Raw genomic sequence first — 26,983 nt, forward strand, 5'->3', positions numbered from 1 at the left:
TGGTAACGGAGACCCTGAAAGCTGACACCGTCCCTGTGATGTTTTCGACCAGACTTCTGGCTACTCGGCCCAATCAGCCATATGAATGAACCAATTAAAGGCCGAGGATAAATGAGACCAGGAAGTCCCGCTGACAGCCTCTGAGGACGACTATGAAATTCTAACTGAAGTCGAATGTAGCTAACCCACTTCTCCTATCCTCAGAGACAAAGGAACACACACACGCACGCTGGATCGGTTCACAGCAGTTAGCAGAGCACAAAAACACACAATTATATCGCAGAGAGAGGGGGAAGTCTGAGGTTTTACCAATCTTATCATTAGACAAGTCAAGACCTCAAACTGTTGCACAGATAGTAATATCCGCTTTCCATGTGTTCTGGTGAACATTTGATTTCACTGCGTCCACGGGCCAATCACAAGCGAAGGCTGCGGTTTCAAACCACACACGACTAATGGCGCTGGAAAGAATTTTGAGAAAATTCTCATTACAGTAATTAGGGGCACATGAATTATCTTTGAAGAGCAGCTTGACGCTGACCGACGATGGCTGCTGAAATTTGTCAGTAGTGACATTAAAATAATCCGCAGCCGATTCGTTGAAAGAGTGGAGAGCAAATTATATTATGAGTTGTTATCGGGGCCCAAAATGCTTCCATGTCAAGATTTTCCAGAGTAATTTTGTAGTAATAATGGAAAAACAAAGGTTTTCAGAAGGAATCTGCAGTTAATCCTCTTTAGCTCATCAGCGTTGTTCACAGCTGTAATATCCAAAGAACTGTTGAAAAAGTGGACTTTTCTTAAAAAGCAGGAAAGAGGAAGACATGCCTGACTGGAAACACACCGAGGACCTTAACACTTTGACCACTGCAGTTGTCTGCGTGCTCGTGCAAGAAAAAGATCTACACTTGAAAGTTGAAAAGAGTTGAGACTTGACTTGTTATTGGTCCTCAAAGAAAAAAGATCTATTGTTTTCCCTCCTCATTTACTTATCAGCCACTCTGTGGCATATCTGTTTATTTGCAGTCGCAGTTCTGTGCACCAATCTAACAAGTATCTGTCATCACAGTCCAAACAGAGATGGGTCAGTGTGGGAAATACTTGTAAATTTCAGATATCTTTCTCTTTAAAGACAAAAGAGATACATTTTCCATAATGGAGACATAATTTCAGAGTTCTTGATGAATTGTCTGTGTCAAAAATAACGTTGAGAGACACTCAGCAGATTATTTTAGGGCATGGAGTGACCCACTCAACTCCTCTCCCCTCCTTTTTCCTCATGTTCCGCCTCTTTGGAGATCTGTGGCGCTCAATAACTCTTGGAGTGTGTTATTATGATATGAGAGAGCTTACGGTAAACAGCCTGAGAGCTCAGATCACACACCAAGCAGCCATTTTATTCTCAAATACATTTCCCTCATCTGCATTTGGACCATAGACAGCTGCCACTAATAAATCTTTTAGCCACAATTGCGTTGCGAGACATGTTGAAACATGCCCGGCGTTGGCTGGTGAATGATGCTCCAGTAAATCCTCGATCATATATTAACTCTGGACTTCTCCGTTAAACTGATGGTAGAAGTGATGGTGCAAAGAGATTTTTTTTTGCTTCCAAATTGAGTCCCCTTTAGTCGGAGAATGGGGATTCTAATTTCTTGTTTGTCTTGTTCAGCCATTAATAAAAGCAATAAAACTTTTATAATAATAACTTTTATATATTTTTAGCTTTCTGTGACAATTGCAAATACTCAAGAAGTAAAAATTATCAGTCTCTCATAATATTTCACTCTTGAGTGTTCCATGGTTTCCATGGTTTCCGTGTTGGTTTCCATGGTAGCTTAAAGCTGCAGGACAGCTCTCAAAAAAAGTACACCCCACATACAAGAGTGGGGAAGTGAAGTCAAATGGCTCACTCCTCCCCCTAAAGCAGGGGTGGCCAACCGGTCAGAGACTAAGAGCCGCATTTTTTACTGTGTAACCACAAAGAGCCAAATTTTTTTGGAAAAATGACCGAATTCTCTCCGTTCCATCCGTCTGTTCTTGACTCGCTCTCGTCTTGGTCACGTGACGCGTCAACGCTGATATTAAACCCACGAACCGAGCAAAACGAGTCAAAAACAGACGTGTTTGGAAAGCTTCTTCCCAGTGAGGAGACGGAAGAAGAGGCTGTGACCACTAAGAAAAAGAAAGCTGCATTTTGAAGGCATGTTTAAGCGTTACCATAGCGACCAGAGAGCGTTAGGAGGCAGAGAGGATGTTACGTCAGGAGGACGCTGCTAATAAAGTTACACAAGTACACAGTGGATTCAAGTTTATTATTATATTTACTAAATACCACAAAGTCTGTGTTAGTTGTATCGTTTTATTTTGTAGTATTTATCCAGCACACCTGAAAGGCCGGTCCGTGAAAACATTGTCTGACATTAAACTGGTCCATGGAGCAAAAAAGGTTGGAGACCGCTGCCGTATTAAACTCAAACGAAGCGGAAAAGAAAAAAGCCGCGGGTTGGCCACCCCTGCCCTAAAGCTTGTTGCTATGAAAAGATCTGTTAGTTCATGGTTGACAAGGGAGCTGTGGTACTCCGTCTCCGTCATATTTTCACCAAAGAACGCCACGAACATTCTGATAAGACCTCAGGAAATTGTGTCAGGTCAAAGCAGGCGGCCATGTCTAAAAAAAACTGCAGAATGTTTCATAAATTTCCCAGAAATTTATGAAAATTTAATCCAATGTCTCATAAAAGATTTCACAAGATCCTCTGAGCAATACCGACGTGACCTCTTCCAAGTATTGTAATCTGACAAACCTCATATTAAATGACAATGTCTACATTTTATTCTAGATAAATTACACCGCAGTATTATGATATCAATCAAAAAACTTCCTTTACTCCATTTCCACAGTAAAATCTTGACTTACTCCGTACTCTCCTGTCTCCTGGTTGGTCATCGCCCACAGGTCGACGTCTATGTTTCTGGCGTTTTTCTCGTCTGTGGAAAAAAATCCTGTCACTCCTGTTAAAAAAAAAAAGGAAAAAAACAAAACACGCATTGAGGATGTGACTTTATATTAATACATTTATCAACTTTTTTGCACAGAAATAAACTACAGCTAAAGAATTTACTCAAAGTGTCTTTTTTTTCCACTATAGTCATATTTTACAAGTCATACCGAGCTCTGTATGTACCACTCCTTTGAAAGTAGCTCCATTAAGAGCCTTCACAGTTGATATTCTGTCCTAAACCACTACGTTTTGAAATGAAGCTTGAGAAAGAGTTCAAATGTGACGTCTAAGTTGAGAAGAGAAGGACATTTTCTGAGTGAATGTTGGTTATTTGAAAAGCTTTTGCATCGTTTAAACCAGGCATCATTGACCAAACACCCGCAGTAGTAAGGTGGAACTTTCCATCATTATCCTGGTTCCACTTTCTTTGTTTTTCTTCAGTCGTGCCAAGCAAAGCAACTCCAATCATCTCTTTTAATCTGAAGCAACAAAATCCTGTTTTCCTTCTCTCGGTACATGATATGAGCGCATATCTGGCAGCCAGCCAAATAGACACGGAAGTGTGTCAGACACCACATCAAGCATCGAAAGTACCATTAACCGGAGTGTCGTGTGATGAATGATGAAAGGTATATTTCCAATCACATTTTGGGTTCAGTGGTGCTTTAGATGGGCCAGTCGCTTTGTTTTACAGCATGTCTTCTCAGACCATTCTCTGCAACTTGTCAACTGAAATGATGCCTTTGATTTGCAATGTTGAGGAGACGTTTACAAGCTATCTATTAAAGGGATAGTTCACCTCTTTTGACATGAAGCTGTATGAAATCCCGTATTAGCAATATCATTTATTAAACTTGACTTCCCCCCCCTGCTGCGTCCTGTGAGCCGAGTTCCAGCCTCGTTTTGGTGTTGACGAAAGTAGTTCCGGCTAGTTGGCTGGGGCTTAAAAAATAAAGCGTTTTGCTTCTCAAAACAATATGCGTTCAAAAGAGTAATACATTTGCATCACAAAATCGTTCATCCAGAAAAAGTCAGACCTCACAATCGCTTGGCGCTATTTTCTCTCCCTTCATATCACTGCCTGCTGTGCAGACCGAGGAGCAAACACCGTAACAGGTGCGGCTGTCGGCAGGCGGCAGCAGGCAGTGATATGAAGTGAGAGAAAATAGTGCCAAGCGATTGTGAGGTCTGACTTTTTCCTGGAGAACGATTTTGTGATGCAAATGTATTACTCTGTTGAACGCATATTGTTTTGAGAAGCAAAACGCTTTATTTTTTAAACCCCGGCCAACTAGCCGGAACTACTTTCGTCAACACCAAAACGAGGCTGGAACTCTGCTCACAGGACGCAGCAGGGGGTAAGAAAATGTTCATAAATTATGTTGCTGATATGGGATGTTATACAGCTTCATGTCAGAAGAGGCGAACTGTCCCTTTAATAATCAGTTCTGAGTTTGTGGTCACATATTTCTATATACACCTGTAGATACAAGTTTTTAATCCAGTGAGTGTAAAAATATGAAAAAGAAAATAAAAACAACACAAATACTACAGTCGGCCATCTATTTCAGATTTTTGATGCGGTTTGATGTAAGAAGTCAGTCCATCCATCTACTCACCCCAGAAACGGCGGTTCTGCGTCCTCATTGTGATGTTAATGCCGTCGTTCTGGGCCCCGCCGTCTGCTAGAGTCTCCTGCAACGCCATGGCATACAGCACAAAGCCGTCATAAAAGCAGCCCGCGATGTAGTCTACCTGTAAGAAGAAACAGGACTGTTTGCACAACACAGGGTTTTGATTTGCCTTGTTCTTTAACAAGGGGATCCTGTTCTTCTGCTGGGGTTTGGAATTTAATGAATTACATTACATTACATTACATTAATGAATTGAGACACTTTTGTTCAGACAACTGTACTTTTGTTGAACTCTAACATGGAACGTCTGAGATAAATGCAGCTGGTCGTGGCGTGTTTGTTTGTGCTGCTGCAGCCGTATAAATAAAGAAAACGAGCGCTCCCTCGGAAGAAACGATTGCTCGGTAGCTTATTGTGTTGCAAAAGACGTGCTACCAACAAGCACGGTGGAAATTAAGGGGTTCAAATGGATGCTAAAAGTTATGGACCCGATATATAGAATAGAATAGAATAGAATAGAATAGAATAGAATAGAATAGAAAAATACCTTATTCGTCCCCCAATGGGGGAAATTCAAATGAGTCAAGTAGCTCAAAAAAATTATTAATATTTACAATGATTGTATATTAACAACAACAATAATAATACCAATTCTAGTAAAAATACTACTACTAACTAATAATAATAATAAATGACTAAATAAAAAATAAATAAAAAAATAATAATAACAAAACAAAATAAATAAAACAAAATAAAAAATTAATTTAAAAATTTTAAAAATTTTAAAAATAATCAATCAATCAATTTGAGAAGAACTCAGCAGTCATATATATATATATATATATATATATCAGATATATATATATATATATATCAGATATATATATATATATATATATATATATATATATATATATATATATATTTATATATATCAGATATATATATATATATATATCTGATATATATATATCAGATATATATCGATATCAACTGATATTTTTCCCATATCGCCCAGTCCTAGGTATAAATAACGGGAAGAAAATTCAGCTGCTGTCTTTCTGTGGTATTTTGACCAAAACATGTCACAGACATTTCATTAAAACCTTAAAAAAATTGTGTCAGCTTGTGAAAAAAGGGCATCATGTGTCTCCTTTGGCAACTTGTACCTGCTTTGCAAATGAAACTCTCCAGAACTCAGAAGGATTATAACTTACCAGTGACGGTTCCAAATGAACGCCAAAATCTTTTTGGGCTCTGGCGTGGAGTTTCTTCTGAAATTCCTTGTATTCTGGATTATCTGGAGGACGGTATGTAATGACGAAAACAGACTGGAGAAGACACACAGAGGATAAAAGATTATTAAAGATGAGCTCAAAACGAGCAACATATCTACACAATATCAATTTGAAACTCACAAAGAAAAAAAAGGAGCATTTATTTAAATAGAAGCTGAGAATAGCCGTGCTTGAAATTATGTTTTGATGATGAAATCTAAAGACCACAAGTTAATTATCTCATTATCTGGAGATAACAAACCCTGAATTCTTGTGATAACGAGAGCAAACACGATCTGTAATACTCATGAGCAGCTGCAGGCTGAAACAGGGAGATCTTTTCTGACTACAGAAAGCTTTTGTCAAAATCAGGTAAGATCAAGTAAGTCAGACACTTATGTATAAATTTATTTGCCGGCTAAATGAGTCTAATAATAGAATTATCCTGCTGTTGACTAACATTAAATATAGTAAGATATACTTCTGTATATTGGAAACATTGGTATGATTGCCTCCTAAAAGATTAGGAGTATTTTTATTATTATTATTAATATTATTATTTTTTATGAATGTTCTTTTTTATGTACTTTTATTATTGATTGTTTATCTATGTGATCTGGACTACGAGTCTTTAATAAATCTATCTATCTATCCCCTCATCATCGTCATCTTTGATAATTCACCAGACTGCCCTCCCTCCCAAAACATGCCAATGTGGCATTTCCTCATGCAGGCAGATATGGCCAATAATTACACGCCATTCAAAGAATATGCGATCTGAACGAACGATATTACTGTTTCCTTTGGAGGATTTGTAATTCGGCTCGGCCCAACATCAGCGTGTAAAATAAACTAATATCTGAAAAAAACATTTTAGGACTTTGAACCAAGGCTGTTAATTATAAACATTCTGGCAAAACACCAGGCTCTGGAATGAAGAGCTGAATTAGTATACACATTTAGACCTTTACATATACGTATATGTGTGTGTATATATAGATATACGCATTTATTTATTCACATATTTTTCATTTATTTATTCTTACAAAAGCAATGATATTTTGTTTTGTGGTTAAAATGTCTTTTTTTTTTACGATTATTATTATTATCTATTTTTTTTCTTCTTCCAGTTATTTATTTATTAATTTTATTTTAATAATTATTATCGCTATTATTATCGTAGCTTTTTTTCTTGTGTGTACCTTCTTGTTCTATGTTGTTCACCGTTTGTAAATTAACAAAATGTCCAATAAACATATGTTTAAAAAAAAAACACCAGGCTCTTAAGTCCACAAGATAGAGAGAGACCTTTTTCACAAACTGTAGGTGTTCCCACAATCCATGATGGTGAAGCTCAAGCAGAATTTCAGGAGCAAAAAGGTGTAATAATTCATGCCAGAACAAACCTAGCTGAGCCTTAAACTTCACTGCCCCTGATTGTGTGGGCTGGGGGGAAATTCCACTGCTCTGGGTTGAGTGGCATAGAATCAATTTTATTGGTTGAAGGCACAAAGTCTCATGAATCAAATATTTGCAAATTATTTTCCAACATCAATATCACAGTGACATTAGCAGCAGCAGCAGAAGCAGTTTAAGAACGAGTACACAGCAAAATGGCGGTTATTAGCATTTCTGTCGTCGATAGCGGCACCTAAAGAGTCACAAGATTCCAACAAACCAACCATCTATTAGATTTTTATAAAACTATCATTGCCAGACTACAATATGTGATGTAAATTATGCTTCGTTATTTTTACTGAATAATAATAATAATAATAAAATGGATAGCTGAATGTTCAGCAAACTCTACATCAATTTCTGTCATTGTATCTGCATCTTATTTCTGGCCTGGGCCTCTTCAAATCTAGGCTAAAAACCTGCTTATTTAGGATGGCTTTTAATACCCAGTAGTATGATGACACTTTTATCTTATTCGATTTTTTTGTATTTTATTGCTTTCACTGTTCTTTTATTGTTTTTTTATTTGTTTTTACTTATTCTTCTCTTTATTTATTACCTGCTGTAAAGCACTTTGGTACACCGTAAGGATTGTTTGTAATGGGCTGTATAAATAAAATACATTTAAATTGAAAAATGAATGATCAAAACTTTCAGTAACATCACAAATAGAGACCAGTACTGTCTGACCCTGTTGTTAAGCAGAGTAATTGATTTCAGCCAGACATTTCAGTGCAGATATTTACCTTTGATCCTGTCAATATACCAGCAGTCTCAAAAAACAAGCGTTTCCCATTTCTGCAGTCTTTCAGCTTTGCTCTTGAGTAGATCGTTTTTCATGTTACAACAGTGATCGGAAGCCTGCCCGCAAACTTCCACAAGCCATTATAGCTGCAAATGAAGCTAATTGCCACAATGAGCCCTGTTACGGTCTGCCCGACAAATTAACGCCTCGCATGATAAACATATTTGGAACCAAAATGTTGCTCTCCAGCCAAGGTTAGGAGCAGTTCAAATGCAGATAAACTGATGAGAGATAAGAGTGCTTCGAGCCATTTATGCCCACCTCATGGTTTCAAAACAGAGGAAGCAACACTAAAATTACTCATTCATTTTCTTGATACAAATATGGGCTAAGGTCTGACACAGTGTCCATATCAGGAATTCATACATGATGAAGAAGGCAGCACTGTGTCTGTTAATCCTAACTATTGTCCTCTTACAGCAATACAATATGTATTTAGTTTGTCAATCAAAATCTAAACCTTTTCAGAAACCATAGCTCAGTTTTCCCTTCATCTCAAATAACCCTAACCCTACACTGGAAAAAATCAAAGTCTTACCAAGTATATTTGTCTCATTTCTACTCAAAATATCTCATTACACTTAATATCAGACACAACTGCCTAACAAGTACCATTTCAGCCAGATATAGGGACTTGTTTGAAGACAATACATCTGGAATATCTTGTTAAGTGGAAAAAGTCTTGAAAACAAATTGTTTTTAATCCACATATCATATGAAAAAACTTTTTTTTTTTTTACATTTGAAGAGGTTTTTAAGCTAATTTCAAGATCACTTTTAACTCAAAAGTCCTAAATATCACATCTTATTTCAAGAAATCTTGACAAGCCGATTTTCACTAGTTCCATTAGCAGATTTTTTGCTTATTTCAAGAAAAAACGTCTTGTATTTGTTGTCTTTTTACTCATTTTTGGAGGGGCATTTTTTCCAGTGTAACCCAGAAAACCTGTAGTAAGTACGTCTGTCCACATCTCCAAAACTTAAGTGTCCCAATCAGTGGTTATATCTTCCGAGGCTGTTTCGCATAGGGCAGCATCCATGTGAACAGTGGCCCACAAATAGTAAAATGTGAATCCCCATGTCCACATAGTTCTCGTCTTTGGCAGAACTATGTGGGCTATGTGGACTTCCAGCGCGGAAGTGTCCTCGGAAACGCTTGACGGCTGTGACGCAACGCCTTTTCTTTCTTTTCTTCTTCTTTCTTCTTTATTTTTGTTTTGTTTCGTGAAGGAAACGAAGTAAAATAGTTAGAAATCAAGTGTGATAATATAGTCACCGCACTATTTTGACCCTTTATGGTGAGACCGCAGCATTTTGAGCCGTGGACAAACACAGCCATTACATATTCTGCCTTGTGTTTGGGTTGCTTAGCTATGAGCCAGAGAGCTAACATTAAGCTAGCAAAATTCAAAGTCAACGACTGTGGATACAACTGACGAAGAGTAAAAGATTTAATAGTATTTAACAACTATAGTTGTTAAATAGGCAGACTATAGTAGAAAGCTATACAGGATGCATTTGTTTCCAAATCAATTTCATATGTCATGTCAGCTGTTAGCCTTATGTTAGCCTATGTTAGCCTTAACATAGCAAGTTACAGCTAACTGGACATGAAATGACTACTAATGAGAAGTAAATTATTATCAAGTTTCAAGATTAGTGTGCTTCTTGCATCTAGTGTGTTCTTACAGTACCCAACCTGTAGTATTTGGAATGAAGGGGCAGGGAATGATGAAATTTAAGGTTGTAAACAAGATATAAAGCCTGCCTGCCTAATTTTCAAGGCATCCATAGCCAGCTGATGCCAGAAGAGTTTTTTTAGGTTTGTATTGACAGGCCTGTTTTAAGAGCTGAGCAAAAGTTAACTTATTAGATGTTTGGTTTTGCTCTGGTACAGGCTAGGTCAGCACGTGACTTTTGAACAATAAAAAGAGACAGTTTCTCTAAAAAGAGGGTTCTTCTTTTAACAGACATGTATCGAGCCCCACGTTGGGCGTAGCAGTTTTAATAAACAACAGATGTTTGATCCAGTCAAAGTTCAGCTCTGTTACCACCACCACAGCGGCCTCAGTGGTGCCTCTTTGAATGGACACAAACCTCCTGAAATGCACAATATGAGTCAAAAACACTCAATCTTGCTCAAGAACATTATGTTTGCCTTTCCGTGGGCTCATGTTATTAGGGACTGGATAGTGTAGTTTTCACGTGGGTGACCTGGGTTCAAATACTCTGCATGAAAGGTACTACCTCTAGTAGCGGTCCTTAGGCAAAACCCCCTTACCCCAACCAGTGTAAGTCACTTTGGATAAAAGCGTCTTCCAAATGCATAAACATAAACACCCATAAACAGCTAATCAGAGTCCATTACACCCAGACCACGGTGTAAAATTGTATCTTATCTAATTGCACATTTGTGACTGACAGTATTAAAATCTAGAACGTATTTCCAAGTAAAATTTGGAAAAAGTGACAACATAAGAGCAGCCACAATACTAAATCACCCATAAGTCCAGTTGGAATGCATAAGAGGATACAAAGAAACACTCCCCTTCAAAACTTTGAGAAAAATAAATTAAGAGAATTAAGAGAACAGTTTGGCATTTCGGGAGATAAATTAGACGAACGAAATCTCTGTGTCTGCCATCTTCTTTCTACTAATTTGCAGGGCTAAATGGCTTCCTGTGAGAACACATCCACTCATTCATTAATTCATTAAAGACTTCCTAAAGTAGTCGAAGGGGGTTGGTGTTAGTTTGAATCTCCAGGGACTGAAATACTAAATAAACCCACGCACTGGCTAAACGGATGGAACTCTTTTAAACTCATCAGAATGTATGTAATCTTTTTCTAACACGGTCTAATGTCTGTCATTAGCATAAAAGCTTCACGCCCTGTTGCTTTGGCTAATGATCATTCAACCCAGCGTAAAAATTTAATTTTAACATGGTTCAAAACAAGGTTTTGTAACAGAGGAAACAATGAAAAAATAAAATCGGAATGTTTATCATACCTTAAAGACCTCGATGGGATTGGCCCATTCGAACTTGGGGTTCTTCCACGGTTTGCGATCAGTCAAGCTCTCCGCAAACACATCCAAATAGAAGATAGCGTAGTTTTCTGGGTCCTGGATCTCACTCTGAAACTGCTTCATGATGATCATGAAGGTCTCCAGGGGCCCGCAGATGTATATGACTGCAGACGGAAAAGGAGAAAAAAAAGAGCTTTATCTCAGTCACTGACTTGTTTCTGGGAAATATAGATTATCATTGCAGAAATCTAAGTCTTACACTGGAAAAAATGCCCCTCCAAAAATAAGTAAAAAAACAACAAATACGAGACGTTTTTGCTTGAAATAAGCAAAAAAATCTGCCAATGGAACTAGTAAAAATCGGCTTGTCAAGATTTCTTGAAATAAGATGTGATATTTAGGACTTTTAAGTTAAAAGTGATCTTGAAATTAGCTTAAAAACCTCTCCAAATGAAAATAAAAGCTTGTTTCATGTGAAATATGACTCAAAACAAGATGTTTTCAAGACTTTTTCACTTAACAAGATATTCAAGATGTATTGTATTAAAACAAGTCCCTATATCTGGCTGAAATGGTACTTTAAAAGCATTTCTCTTTCGGTGTGCTTATGGTTGAGTTTATATCTTTCTTTTTCCCCTCTTCTTTGATTGCTTTTAACTGTGTTTTTCATTTTTATTCTATTTTTTTTCTCTTTAAATTGCTGCTTTATGCTGTTATTTTAAATGCCTTGTCTTTATGTAAAGCACATTGAGTTCAAATTCAATTCAATTCAAAAATACTTTATTTATCCCAGAGGGAAATTAAATAAGTTGCCTGTGGTATGAAATGCGTTGTATAAATAAAGATGCTTTGCTTTTGCTTTGCTTTTTGTTAGGCAATTGTGTCTTATATCAAGTGTCATGAGATACTCAATGAGACAAATATACTTGGTAAGATTTCGATTTTTTCCAGTGTATACCACGATTCCTATAAGATTGGACAGTCACTGTGTTCCTTTAGGCTTGTATGGCTTTGGCTTTGGTCTTATGGCATACTAAACAGACAAAACAAACAAAAATAAGGCGGCATGGCAGTCATTTAGTCCGTGTTTAACTTTAGCCATCTGTCGTTTCGAAGAGCTATCTCTTCAAAATTCTCTAGATTAGAGCACTTATTATCGGCGAGACATAACATTTCTGGATTCCACTCTCAGCCGTGAACCATTTTTAATTACTTACTCTAAACAGATATATTCCAGATGTAAGGCTGCGCATGCATGCAGAGCCAGCACACATGTGCAACAGGCCCCAAGAGGAGAGGCACAGAAATTTATGCTGGAGAGCACGAGGACGGCTGAGAGTTTGTAAACCTGCTAACTTGAGGCTTCAGTGTTGCCTGAAGCAGTGGGAGGAGCTTCAGGAAAGTGAGTGCGGTTGTATTGTTGTCTTCGCTTGTTCCCTTTCAGCTAGCATACACTCAATCACTTTCTTGTAGCCAATCCAAATCCCTTAGTTTCCATGCAAATAGCTTCATGTTGATGTGTTCTTCCTCATCTGTAACCTGTGTTGAATTCCAAACTGGACCAAAGTGAGCTGGGAGAAAAAGTGGGGGAGACAAATTAGCCTGCAATAAAGCACTCATCGGTTCCTTCTTTTGATTATGTCTTTTTTTATTACAATTACTCAATGTGAAGGTTCCCAGATGCTGCTTTCCATTTAAATCAGCTCATGTCTGGTGGCCAATCACCTCTATTTGCTAAAAAGTCCTTCTGCTCCCTCACTGATCTGCAAAGGAGCTCACTGTCATTCTGACAACACCTATAACCACCGTTAAAACCAGAGCCGCGTGACATATTTTTGACAGGTCTTGCGGTTTCACATATTGAATCGAACAACACAGCGCAAACACTGAATATTACCCTCCAGCAGCTGGCGCCTATTCCAACTTTTGCAATGTCTGATTAGAATAAAAGTCAAGCTTCATCACAATCATCTCAAGGAGATGAAAATATCCCAGACAAGCCAAGATGAAGACTAAAATCATTCAAAGATGAGGGTGAATATTAAAAAAACATTTCCAGGAGGTTAGCAAGTTTCATGAAAATGTAGTAAAAGCTTAAATCTGTGTTTCATTAACTTGTTTGTATCTTTATTTCAAAGACACAAGCCCAAAGAAATCATTTTCATTGTCTTCGTTGACCGGCTTCATTGTGTTTGGAGATGATAGTATCGAATCTAGTTTGAGTTTGAGGCCAGCATCCATCCATTTTCTATACCCGGATCATGGGGGGGCTGCCTGGAGCCTCTAAAATTGTCTCTAAGGACAATTTTAGAGACACCAGTTAACCTAACAGGCATGTTTTTGGACAGTGGAAGGAAGTACCCGGAGAGAACCCACACATTGGCTGTGTTCGAAACTTCTCCTACCACCAGGGCCGTGGAAAGTAGTTTTTCACAGGGGGTGCGGTTTAAAAAAAAAAAAAGGATTTGTAATGGATGCAAACTAGCAGAGAACAGTTGAGTCTGAGCATAGGCTACATAAGTAAACCGCGCTGTCTCGCATTACGGAGGAGCTACAGATCTCAATAGCAACTTTGTAACGGTAGACCGGAGCAGTGGCTCAGTTGGTAAGAGACGTGCTTCCGTTGCTTGAGTCAGAACGTTTGTGTTTTGCAGACATCCCAAGTTCCAAAAACTCATTTCAGGGAGATGCTTATCGAACCCCCGCCTATTTAATTTTTGGGGGTCTCTAATTTTGCCTATTTATCAACATATTAAATTGGGGATTTTTTTAAAGTCTTAGACAGGCTGGATATAGGTAGTTAGATACTGTAGCTGTCTAGTTAGATATAGGCCTACACAATTTAGTGACTAAATGTGTATTGATACTTTAAATAAGTATTTGTAACAGCATTTAACCTACAGAAATAAAATGCAGATGATGGCGCGTTCACCTACCTCCACATGTTTTTACAGTCATTAAGTCCGCCGTGGGCAACACTGAAGTCACTATTACATACAGTGCACCTCGCACGGTGTGATCACTCTTCACCTTCACTAGGCATGGATATACTTTAGTATATTCTGCTATAAAATGAGTCTTATATTTTCGTTTTTTACTCGAGGATTCACCCTCTGCCACTTGGCAGGATGCACAGTTTTGAGTGGTAACTTAGGTGACTGTCAGAGAGTAAATTGAAGCCCTCCCACACTGAACATTATTGGCTTATTTTGATGACTAAACCAATCAGCGCAGCCTCTGACAAGCAGTCGCCCTGAGCAGAGCATCGCTTTGGACAGATACGCACAGGTTTCACACCCCTCTCTCTCGTGCCTGCGCAGTCCAAACGCGCATTGTGCACGAGTTATTGTGTTGCCTGCACGCTCTCACTCGCATTGAAAAAAAAGAAAAACACTCCCTCGCATAGTCTAAAATCCGGGATATTTTATCCGACTTGCGGGCATCCGTGATTAACTATCAATATCAGGGAGACTCCCGGAAGTTCCGGGAGACTTGGGATGTCTGTGTTTTGAGACTCGCGTTCGAATCCCGATCGGAGGAGACTGTACAATAGGTTTTCATGAAATATATTTTTGTTAGCTCCCCACCATCTCGCAATGCACATTCAGTTCCCACGGCTATGCCTACCACTCATACTAACTTTTTGAGTTAATATGCGAGTTTGAGTAAGCGAGAAGTTCCCGGATGCATACTAGATTCTCTGAAATGTTGGGTATGCATCATGAGGTTACTACTCATACTCAAACTACCCAAGATGCAACGTAACGTGACGTCGCCGATCGTCATTTCCTGTCAAAACGGCAGTTTCAAGCTAGCTACAACGAGGGTAGGTTCACTTCCTGTTTTCAAAACAAAAGCACCAATTGTATGGTAATGGCTTTCCCTATGATAAAAGGCAACGGGTATTTTATTTTGTGAAAATAACCGGAAGTGCGTTGCTCACTGCGGCTAGCTTTAGTAGCGCCGAATTCGTCGGAACAAAATTGTAAATAGCCGGTATTTTGTCAGGTTTTCAACACGTTGGGGATCTAAACGACTACTTTCTCGCCTGAAAATGTTTCAAATGTTGCTAAAGTTTACAGAGTTTAGTACTTAAGAGAAATCAGCTTCAGGCCGGCTGATTTCGGCTCGGGCAGGAGCGAAATGCATTGTGTTCCAAACACAGCCAAACACAGGTAGAACATGCAAACTCCGCACAGAAAGGCTCCAGCCAAGAGTGGAACCTGGATCCATCTCGCTGTGAGGTGACGGTGCTAACCACCACACCACCGTACAGCTCTTTGAGTCCAGCAAAATACTCAAAAAAAGTTGGGATAGATGCAAAGAATGACAGAAACATTTATAGAATTTACAAATAATAGCATGTAGAATATTCTGCAATCACCAGATTAATCGATGACAGGTGAGGGTGTTAGGATTGGGTATAAAAGGAGCATATATATTCCAAGCAAGAATGAGTCGTGGATAAAACACTTTGTGTCAAACTCCATTAACTTTTTCGGTGCCACGTCAATTTAAAAAAAAACGTTCACTGCCAAAGACGTCTATAGACGTCAATTGCGTTTTTAACGGAGCGGGCTGGGGGACAATCTAGCGGAGTTCGTCACTAAATCTTAGGCTTGTAAACACTAAACAGAGAATATACTGGCAAAATTACCCACTAGGTGGCAGCAGTGCCACTATGCACAAAAAAAAAGAGCTCGTTTTCTCCATTTTTGGGGTCAAACAGCTGTTTTTGGTGAAACCAACCTATGTTCTACTGTCTATTACTAAATGACTAAAAATGATAGAAACAAACTTTTTTTTCCTGATCAAAGAAGAGAGTCTACTCTTTCTTTTGGTAATTTCGGTGTGTACATAGTCATAAGACACACTTTTCTGTGGGTCTTGGAAAATCAGTCAAAATACTGAAAAACACTTGGCAGTATGGGTCTCTCTGCACTGAAAATGGTTGGCAGCCAATGAGTTAAAGATTCATCAATAAGTTTAAAAAAAAAAACTTTTTTTCATTATTAGTACAGGCAATGCCGGGACTCTAGTTACCTCTATATTCTTGTTTTTCTTTTTTTATTTCTTTTTTCTTAATTACAGGAGAGTAGGTTCTTTCTTTTTGCTCTCTCACCTGTAAAGTACTCATATTAACGCAGAATGCTGGTTAGGGCATATAGAGCGAAGAAGAGGATCGAATTAGCGGAAATATGACGTAAAGATGCAAAACAGTGACTGAAATTGACAAAGATCTAGTCAGTGGAAGAAAAAAAAAGAGAGAAAGTACTTTTAAAGAACTTTAAGCAAGTATAACTGCATATAATATACACCCCCTCTGTTGAATTTGTGTTTGTATGTATGTATATGTCAAATAAAAAATCAGTTATATATATTATGAAAAAGATGTATGAAGGAGAAAAGTGCGACCCATCAAAAAGACATCTTTTTCCTGGAGGTTATTTGACCCCTCCATTGGGTTCCTGTCCTTTATAGAATTGATTTTAAACTTTTAATGTTTGTTTTTAAAGCTCTTAGCGGCCTCGCCCCGTCGTATTTATCTGAGCTTTTAACAGACCTGGTAGAGCTCTGAGGTCAACAGATCAGTTTCTGCTGGAAGTGCCCAGGTCAGAATACAAACCCTGGGGTGAGCGAGCCTTTTCCCAAAGCTGCCCCCAGGCTCTGGAATAAGCCCCCCGTCCAGCTGCGTCTTATTTCTGACCTGGGCCTCTTCACATCTGGGCTAAAAAGCTACTTATTTAGGATTGCTTTAATACCCAGTAGTATGATGACACTTTTATCTTATTTTGTCTTATTCAATTTTGTTGTATTTTATTGCTTTCACTGTTCCTTTATTGTTTTTATTTGTTTTTACTTATTCTTCTCTTTAGTTATTACCTGCTGTAAAGCACTTTGGTACACCGTAAGGATTGTTTGTAAAGGGCTGTAAAAATAAAGTACATTTACATTTACATTTACAACAAAGGCATATCATGTGCTTCGAAACAACCAAAGAAAGATGCACTACATTTGGTCTTCTAAATGAGTCAGGTAAGGTACTTCTTACTACATCTTGCTTTGTTAAATGTTATCAATCACTCAAAAACCTTCGTCCAAATCTGACAAAATGTTGATTTCCAATCAGATCCACAGACTTGGTGACCTAAATTTAGAAATAGGGAATGTTTATTTTTATTTCTATTTTCTTTATTATTTTATATATTTATTATTATTATTATTATTATTATTATTATTATTATTATTATTATTATTATTGTTATTATTATTATTATTATTATTGTTATTATTAATAATTTTTGTTATTATTATTTTTTTACATTATATTTTTTTATTATATATTTACAAAAAATAAAAATAAATGCTTCTCAACTTTGTAATTTCAGCTTAAAACCGAGAGAGAAGCAACTATCTAACCGCGTCGGTTAAGGATAATCTACCACTTCCGTATTTGCAGTTGCAAGAATCAAACCTGACACCTTTTTTTTTGTCAGGCTCTGAGAGTGTCTCTCCCCACAACCTTCACCCTGCCACCCACACCCTCCTGCTGTTGAGTCATGAATAAAAAAACGAGGCATTATTTCCATGCAAGCATATGTAATAGCGGTAGCTGCCAAGTCCAAGGCAAAGCTCCCAGTTAGCAGACATTTCCTCGTGTGTTAGACTGAAGTGGGCTGCTGCTTCGACCTTAACTCTCATCTCTTCCAGCATGGTTCATCATGCCAAGTAGTCCTGCTGTCTCCTGGACCGCTCCCAAAATAAATGTGCTACACAGCTGGGGAAAATGTCCTCCTGTGTTTAAGTAGTCTTACTGGATTGTGAAGTTTTTACTTCGCACAAAGCACCTTCAAATGTTGGATAAAGAAGTTGTTCCATCTCCAGCGGGATATTTAACCTTGTTCTTTCTCTGCTCACTCCGCCGCTCCACAAATCCTCCATTAGCCTGTTTTTTTTGGCTTTATTTTTTGCAATAAATTGTCGTTTGTAGTTGACATTTTTCCTTGGTGAAGATCCCAAGATTTTTTTTAAGTATCACTCAAGACGGAATATCTTTAGTCAAAGCAAATGGGGTGGGGGGTGATTTGTATCCTTAGGGCCTGGGAGACTCAAACCAAAGAGCTGTCATCAACAAACACAAATCACTGTGTGACTGACCTAACCTGATCTCACAGAAATATTTGAAACAAGCACAACATCTTCAAAAAAAAAAAGAAAAAAGAAAGTGCATTACATGATTTCTGACCAAGAGAGACAAATTTGATTCCAGAGAACAATTCTTGTATAACTTTTTACAGTTTCTGAAGGGTTTTTGTTGCTATTTGTTGCTGCTGCATTATTAGCAGGTTCAGTATGTGTTTGATTTAAAAAAAAAAAAACATTAGTTAGGGTTGGTAAACTCTATGGTTTGAGAAGCCCATAATTACCTGAAAATGATAAACAATAGAACTCGCTATACAAAATGCTGCTTCCTTTCTTGCATCTCTTACAGAAGCAGCAGCGGTTTTACCTCCGACTCAGGTAAGACTCGTCTCCCTGGTAACCAAGCAGGCTGGTGTGTGAAATGAGCTCAGCTTCTTAAACAAACAGTGTGGAACAATTATCGACATCTAGCACTATAAGTCAGAGACAGAAACCATAACAGCAAGAGTCCTGCCTTTGTCTTATTCCTGGCATCTCGTTCCTGTTGTGATATTCTACGTTCCAAACCAACCTATTTTTAAGGACTTTATTCTAGGGCTGGGCAACGATTAAAATCTTTAATCTAATTAATCACATGATTTCCCTGATTAATCACGATTAATCACATTTGTACGCAAAATCCAAAAATGAATCCAAAAGTAGTGTATAGCTTTTAGCATTTAGCTTTATTTTAAATGTGCTGCCATATGAATGAAAGTGCCATAACATTTGTTGTGCAAACACACTTTTAACATCAGCATCTTTCTGTAGTTTTTATGTAGAAGCCTCGCTCCACTGTCTGTTTCCTTGAATGACTTGCTGCTATCAGTTGTGTGTTTTGCCTTTAAGTGATATTTTAGACTGGAACTACTACGCTGAGAAGACAATTCAACTTGGCAGTGTTTACAGATGACTTTGGTTCTGTCGACTCCGCCGTCTGGAAGAACTTTAAAATGAAAATGGCCGAGTAAAAGTTCCGTACCCTTCTCCATGTTTGGTGGATCCGCCGATTACTTTCTTTTCCTGTTCCACAGCAGACAGCAGCAGACTTTTACAAAATAAAAGCCTGTGAGCAACAGACTTTTACAAAATAAAAGCCTATGAGCAACAGACTTTTACAGAATAAAAGCCTGTAAGCAACAGACTTTTACAAAATAAAAGCCTGTGAGCAACAGACTTTTACAGAATAAAAGCCTGTAAGCAACAGACTTTTACAAAATAAAAGCCTGTGAGCAACAGACTTTTACAGAATAAAAGCCTGTAAGCAACAGACTTTTACAAAATGAAAGCTTGTGAGCAACATAAATAATAATTTTTTTAAATAATAAAACATGCGCTAATGCGCGATTAAATATTTATTGGCGTTAAATAATTAATGAGTCAACGCGATAATAACGAGTTAACTCGCCCAGCCCTACTTTATTCATAAACAAAATCCTGGTTCTTCGTCGATGGAAACCCCCAATCCTCCTGAGAATTGTGTGAAGAAAAGCTGATTATAACCTTAACAGTGTAACCGGTGGACAGCTGTATTATATTGTATCTGTTTTAGCTACTGTGGCGGTAGCTAATGGAACGTGTTTTAAATCACAGTGAGCCGTAAATACGGAACACCAAAGGGAAAACATTTTAGACTCTGTCAGACATTAAATATAGCACACTTCACAGATAAACACAGTCATTTCTAACAGCCTTGAGAGTAAATAAAGGTACTTTTAACTCCCTCTGAGGGAAATAACCTCACAATGGTCAGGGCTGTTATTATTGTCCGGGCTCCGAGTTTCTACCTTGCCCTTGATTTACTAAAAGTGTTCTTTCAGCACACCTCAGAGTGAAATATCACTTACTTCCACAGTTTGTTTTTTTATCGTTTTTTTTTTATGCAGCGCACGTAAAAGTGTCTTGGAATGCATGTAAAGTAGTGTGATCTTGTATGGTGAGAAGCCTTGAAACAAGCTCTCTTGACATTTTTAGAAAAGCATAACTGATAACTTTCGGGATGTTGATTCTTTTGGATTTCCTAACAAGTGTTTGGCTCTTGGCTGAGTTCTCCTCAGAGGTGGATTACCCCTGCAGCTCTTTGTTCATCCTCTAATGTGTCTGAGGGGCTTTTCCAGCCCTACTGTGAAGTAAATGAGTCTAATCTACTGCTGTTGAGGTGTTTTTCTCAGGTAACAAGATTTCTGTAATTACAACAAGACACTGCCTAAGCTCTGCACAGAAGACTCTTCTCATCTCTCACTGTGAACCACAAATTACCGACATATGTATGGATCAAAAAGAAAAACACAACACGGCCTAATGCGGTCTTTCTCTGAGACAGCAGAGATTTTCCCTCTGATATTCCATAAACAAATTAAATAAAAATTAGATAATTGATATATTCGGCGGTTAAACACTGTCTTCATTCAGATAACAAAAAAGATGTATCTATTGCAGCCATGGAGACAGGTTTTTTTTACTTTTTGGTAGGGCTGGGCGAAAAAACGATAACGATATCTATCGATTAAAAACTTTTCCTCGATAGAGATATGAAACATGGGCGATATATTTTTCCATAGATTCCATTCGTCCATCTTTTGACAGACAACACGAACAGCTAATGAGAACGAGAGTTACCCCGAGTTACGCTGAAACAATCACGTGGCTGGAATAGAGCCATGCTAGCAGCTAGCAGCTAGCCGTGGCGTGTTTGTTTGTGCTGCTGCAGCCGTATAAAGAAAGAAAATTAGTGCTCCCTCTCAAGAAACGACTGAAGACTCAGCCCGACAAAGACAGGGAATACCGCTAATCTTTTTCGTCACCTGAAGCCGCCCGTCTGAGCGAGAGAGTGCAAACTGTTACAAACACAGCCCGGAACAAGTGCTAATCTTCCCCCGATAACAACGCCTGTGCAGCAGCAGCAGAAGACCACAGAGTCTGAGAGACACCGTGACGTTACAAATGCAGCTTATTGTGTTGCAAAAGACATGCTACCAATAAGCAGAGTGGAAAATAAGGGGTTCAAGTGGATGCTAAAAGTTAAGGACCCGATATATATTGATATCGACTGATATCGTGATATGACTTTTTCCCAAGTGTTTCTTTGTTTCAGCAGAGATACGTACAATAACTCTTTCTGATAGATCTGCCTCACTCAAGGGAAAACATGCATTCCTCCCTGGTTGCATCGACATAAAACTCAGAAACAAAAATATATATATTGTGATATGACTTTTTCCCATATCGCCCAGCCCTAACTGTAGGTATACAAACGTCTTTGTCTCATAAAATCAGAGAGTGCACCAACCAAGGTTTCAATGCGAACTTTTGGTTGAAAATCTTTTGATTCACAGTCTGAACATCTAAGAACTCTTTTCAGCATGTTGAATGTGTTATATGAATCACTACCAGATGCCTCCTGACACCGTGAAGGTGGCAGTTGAACACAAAAATGTCAAAAAATCGTCATGATTTTGCGTGATTTGGGAATAACAATTTCAACCAATCTAGTAACAGACCATCTACTGGTAAATTAAAACCTTTATGTAGCCCCGGTGTCCTCTCTGCCATCATGGCCACACTGCTTAATGAGATGCAAGAAGCACTGACGAACCAGATCCAGAGCTCAATGCACAGAAGTAAAGAACTTACTTATACTGCCAGGTGACATTTCAGCTAAATTTGAACATTTAATTGATGTCTTATAGACATCCACAAAACATTCACTTCTACTCCTAATTTAACTGAAATTTTCTGAACAATCTGGATGTCTTTTAGATTTCTTTTCAACCAGAAAATGCCTGATGGGACGTAAACTGCCTCAGTTGTCGTCACTTCTGTTAACTTTTCGTCCACTGATAGAAGAATTAAGCACCATTTTTGACCAGTTTACACTGTCAAAAACAAACAAACAAATAAATAAATAAAACACTAACATCTAGTTTTTGAGTACAATTAATTGTGTCTGATCTCTTACATGCAGACATTCTGTCCTGCAGTCACGGGCATTTCTCAGCTCTGGCCCTGATCAGCATGTGAACAAAACGGCCTTGGGTGCCTATCTTAACTTCCAATAAGAAAGCTGCACTTGGGCTTGCAAGCATGGGAACGGCTCCTGTTTTTATTTACACGTTAACTGGCCGTAACACCTTATATGGAGGCTCTGCAATGGACAGTAACAACTTGTGTAGAAAAAGATGCAAAATTGGTAGATTTTAAGCCTCTACAAGACAACTGGCAGCTCACTCCCAGCTGACTGATATCGTTTAGTGAAAAAGTTGAGCTTATAAAAGCAGCATCATAGTCTCTTGTACCTCATCCAAATGTACATTGAAAGAGTTACTGGGTGATATCAATTATTGGTGGACAATAAGCTCAGTTGTGATTACTTTAGAGTAAAAGCTTCCCATATTAATATATATTCCATTCATCTCCCTTTTCCCTGGGCAGAGTTTCATTGTGGAGACAAACTGAATTTCAAATAGTCCTAATCAATCATAGTCACACTCACGAGATTTTTCATTTGCCACAAAAGCTTGGGTTGCAGTTGATCGGCACAGTTTCTTCTGGTCTTGAAATGAAATAAATAAATACATTTAACAGACATTAACAGCAGTAATGTTAGTTAGTGAATTGTTAGATGTTAAGAGATGTACACAGACAGGTATAAACTAAAATTGGGACTGTTGCCACATCGTCTGTTCAGCGGTGGAAGCTGCTGAGCGCTTTTATGAGTAGAAACAAAGCTCATAATGTGGAAATTAACCCAAATAAGGGTAGATTTTAGCCTCAATGAGGCTAAATTAATGAAGCATTTATGGTGGCTGCAGGTCGAATGATAATAGAGGATTAAAGTCATTATCACCCCTGTTCTGTGTTGAAATATGTATTCAAATGTATTTTATATAATAAGTTCATCCTGAACCCTAATTTTTTACGTCAGTCAAGAAAATTATGCTAATTTAAATCCTATTGCTCTAATTTTTCAGCTTCATTGATTAAATTCAGAATTGTCAACATTCCCATGGCGTCCAATACTTTTCTGGGTCTTGCACAGCAAACCGATATCCTCAGCCTTAATCCTGCCAGTGGATGATAAAAAAAATATTATATAATAGAAAATACTAAGTTATTAAGTTAATCTATCAAATCCATGTCTTTTTTTTTTTGCTTTTTAAAATCTGTGATTTTGGGACATTAGAGGTCACCACAGCAGCGTGCATGAACCTGATCGGTTGTCAACGGTCCAAAGATGTGTGGCTGCACATTAAAAGCCGTGTTTTTCCTGCCTCTTGCTGTTTTGAACTCAGTTTGCAATCAAGTGACTCAACAAAGCTGACAGCTTGTAGGATATCTGCTGGGATAAAAGTGAGCTGAAAGCCGAGCCAGGACAAGCCCTGACAAAACCATTAGCTTCCATGACCTCCAGCTCACTGCAGCAGCACCGTAATTCACCAGCGAAGGGGGGAGGGGGGTTAGCAGCCTGCACCTTTCACCCCTTTTATTCGCCGCTGTGTTGCTCTTTGATTACCTTTACACTTTTACAGTAGCAGCAGATAAAGATGCCTACATCTCGACTTGTTTCACTCTGCCAGAAACCATAACACAACCGATATTTACTGGCTGGAAGCGGGTTTTGCCTGGAAATATTGAGCTGCTACCAAAGAAATAATTCCCTCCAAATGTTCCCGGGACTAGAATAAATATTTTGCAAAGGCCCTAATGCCCTATCGATAAATATCAGAATCAGCGACACAACTCTGAATACTCACTGTGATGACTACACTCGTTCACATTTGCTGGTTGCAATTACAGGTCGCTAAAGTTTCTGTGAAGATAAAACATCATCTATGTTAGGTGCGTCTGAAACCTGAATCTGTAGAGGATCCAATGTAATCTTTTATTATCTATTATGAATTCATCTCAATAAACAAATAACCAAATAAATAATATCTCATAGAAGTGTTTTCCTGTCAGCAGCACAGCTTTGTTTGGCAATGCCTTCCAACACTGCAACAAGTCATCATGTACAAACAACCTCTAGTTAGGATCACCCTAAAAGCACTAAATAAAAAACAATTCATTTCTGTTAGGTGCAATTTAAACTAATGAGTGGAATAATGAGGTTATTCATTATGAAGCTTAGCTAGGCTAACTTGATTCCAGCTTAATGCTAAACCGGAAACGATAACTACATACTTAGTTCCTCCAATTAGAAGCCAGGCGGCACAAAGGTACCAACTTTGAAAATGCTCAGTACAACTTTTTCTATGCATGTGGAACAGTAAAGATTTTCAATTAAAAAAAATCATTTCAAGGTAGAAAAGTAGGCAGTACTCACGCAAAAGGTAAGAAATAAACATGACCAACTTCCGCTGATATAGCTAGCATAACTAGCTAGCATAACTAGCTAGCATATAAGATTTTACGATGGCCGCATGAAGGCAGTTGTAACACAGCAGCCATTTTGACTTTAAATATTTGGTTAAACACTAGTGTTACAAGTGGAAACATCGTGACTTAATTTACATGACTAGTGTACATGACTTTAGTGTAGCTATGTAAAAATAGCTACACTAAGGATTGGCTCAGTGTAAGTACCTGGATGCACAAATGATACATACACACGATACACAAATGCATGCACCTTTTCCCACGAACAAACTGGTGTTTTTTAAGAAAGCACGCGTGATGAGAATGTGCCAACTTTATGCATTCTTCAGACCATACAGACAGGATTTTAGAGCAATTGTAGCTGCTTCAGGTTTCCAAAGACTGTTTAGGAAAACAGCCAAACACTACGCTCCATTTGCACATCTGTGTCTCCCTCCTGGTCACATCCAAACAAAGCTGAAGGCTAAACTGCACATGCCGTGCCTTCCTACGTTCCAGATGAAGATGAAGTTGCCTTTGTTACAATAGGCAAACTGATGCATGTTTTCTCTTTTTCGTGATTCAGACATTTCTATTTCGATTCCTTTGCTCTTACTGTACAAAGCTGACTGCCCACATTACATTTTTCTATTCAGCAGTTTTTGGTCCTCTTCATCAGAATTGAAAGAATTGAAACCATCAAATAAAAGAGGTTTGTGAATGTCTTCTTGTTCTTCGTCTTTATTGATGCTCTTCATTATGGTGCTTTTGTGTTTTGGTGCAAATAATATTTTAAAATGCAAATGACTCATTAGGGGAATGCATCCATCCAAGGCTAAAAAATGGGAGTGGAAATCAGGTTAGTACATGTGATTATAGTTACATAATGATTGAAATGTTTTAAAGAAAAGCTTTTCATGAGCGGGGCTTTATAAATGTGGTGTGCGTATGCACGTTTCTGTCTTTGTGTTTTATGCATTTGTGTTTATGTAGGCCTACGCTTTTTATTAGTTTCACTGTTATTTCAATTTTCATTGTCAGTTTGCCTGTATGGCGAATCAGAACAGATATAATTTAATTAGATGCATATGTTGCCTGATATATTTAGAAAAATATAGACCATTTAAAAAGAAAAATCGCCAATAAACGCCATTTTTAGATGATACTGTGGCCTTTAATTCCAATGCAGTGGGTTAATGTGACTTTTTAAAGTTACAACTGTCCCCAGAAAGGAAGTTTTTGATTTCATAAACTCAACCTAGAATTAGTCTTAATTGGTGAAAATGCATCAAATGTATTAATTATTGGTACAGATATACGTGCTTTATATATTTATATATATATATATATATATATATATATATATATATATACTGACTATTTTACTTCCATTAGTCCGCATTTTGCACCTTTATAATAACTATTATCATAGGAAAAGTTGTGCGTGAATTTCTAAAAACTTTTACCATTTCAAAGCTTGCTGAGCTGCATGCCAGCCTCCATCCAGACCGTCACAATTACATTTCCACTCCAGCAACAACGATTACATCTGCCTCACAGCAGTTAATTAAACCTGAGGACAGAGTGGTGATGAGTGATTTAAGAGCCTCTCACTGCTGTCTGAGATTTACATTTCACCGAATAGAAAAATGCTTGTCATAATGATTTGTTAACAACCAAATTCCTGCATTGCAACGCGATACAGTATTCCAGGTTAAGACAGGCTGAACGACACCTAAAGCCTATTTTGGCCCCGAGGGCTCACATTTAAGGAGTTCTTCTCGTTCCCTTTGTTAGAAAAAAAAAGAACTCAGGTGGTGGTCCTGCACAGGCAATAAACCAGCAGCAGCAGAGTGCCCACAGCCTAAACATTCCTCTGTAACTCCGGAATAAACAGGCTTTTCCTGCACCAATTCCCGTCCACCTTTGTTTCTATCTGCTGGGAAATGGTGGCCCCATTCATCAAAGGCGGAATCTCCTATTCGTAATTTTGTAAAACTCAAATTAATGTAAAAAATAAGTCCATTTAAACCACATTTTCCGCCCACATGTTTTTTTTTATTTCTCGTTTCTTTCCAAAATCAAGAGTTTCCTGCTCTGCAGCATCCGCAGGAGTCTCATCCATCCACTGACTTTATCTTTAAATGTGCCAGATGGTGATCTGCTTTATTTCCAGATAACGACGCGCTTCAAAGACAAGTTGCCAAAAACTTGCTGATAAAGTTGAACTAAAACACTGT

The 26,983-nt window shown here is 38.1% G+C and overlaps 1 protein-coding gene across 2 annotated transcripts in view; it reads right to left on the minus strand.

Moving 5' to 3' along the window:
• The window catches only part of npr2 (natriuretic peptide receptor 2), a 70,895-nt gene that overhangs the window by 42,834 nt on the left and 1,078 nt on the right, over nt 1-26,983 (minus strand). For both annotated transcript variants that reach the window (XM_075455597.1, XM_075455596.1), the window contains exons 2-5: nt 11,190-11,371; nt 5,857-5,970; nt 4,625-4,760; nt 2,921-3,015 (exon numbers count right to left, since the gene is read on the minus strand). In XM_075455597.1, coding sequence (XP_075311712.1) covers nt 2,921-3,015; nt 4,625-4,760; nt 5,857-5,970; nt 11,190-11,371 — 527 coding nt within the window. The remainder of the gene's footprint in view (nt 1-2,920; nt 3,016-4,624; nt 4,761-5,856; nt 5,971-11,189; nt 11,372-26,983) is intronic.

This window comes from Odontesthes bonariensis, chromosome 22 (genome assembly GCF_027942865.1).
Source record: "Odontesthes bonariensis isolate fOdoBon6 chromosome 22, fOdoBon6.hap1, whole genome shotgun sequence".
Lineage (NCBI taxonomy): Eukaryota > Metazoa > Chordata > Actinopteri > Atheriniformes > Atherinopsidae > Odontesthes > Odontesthes bonariensis.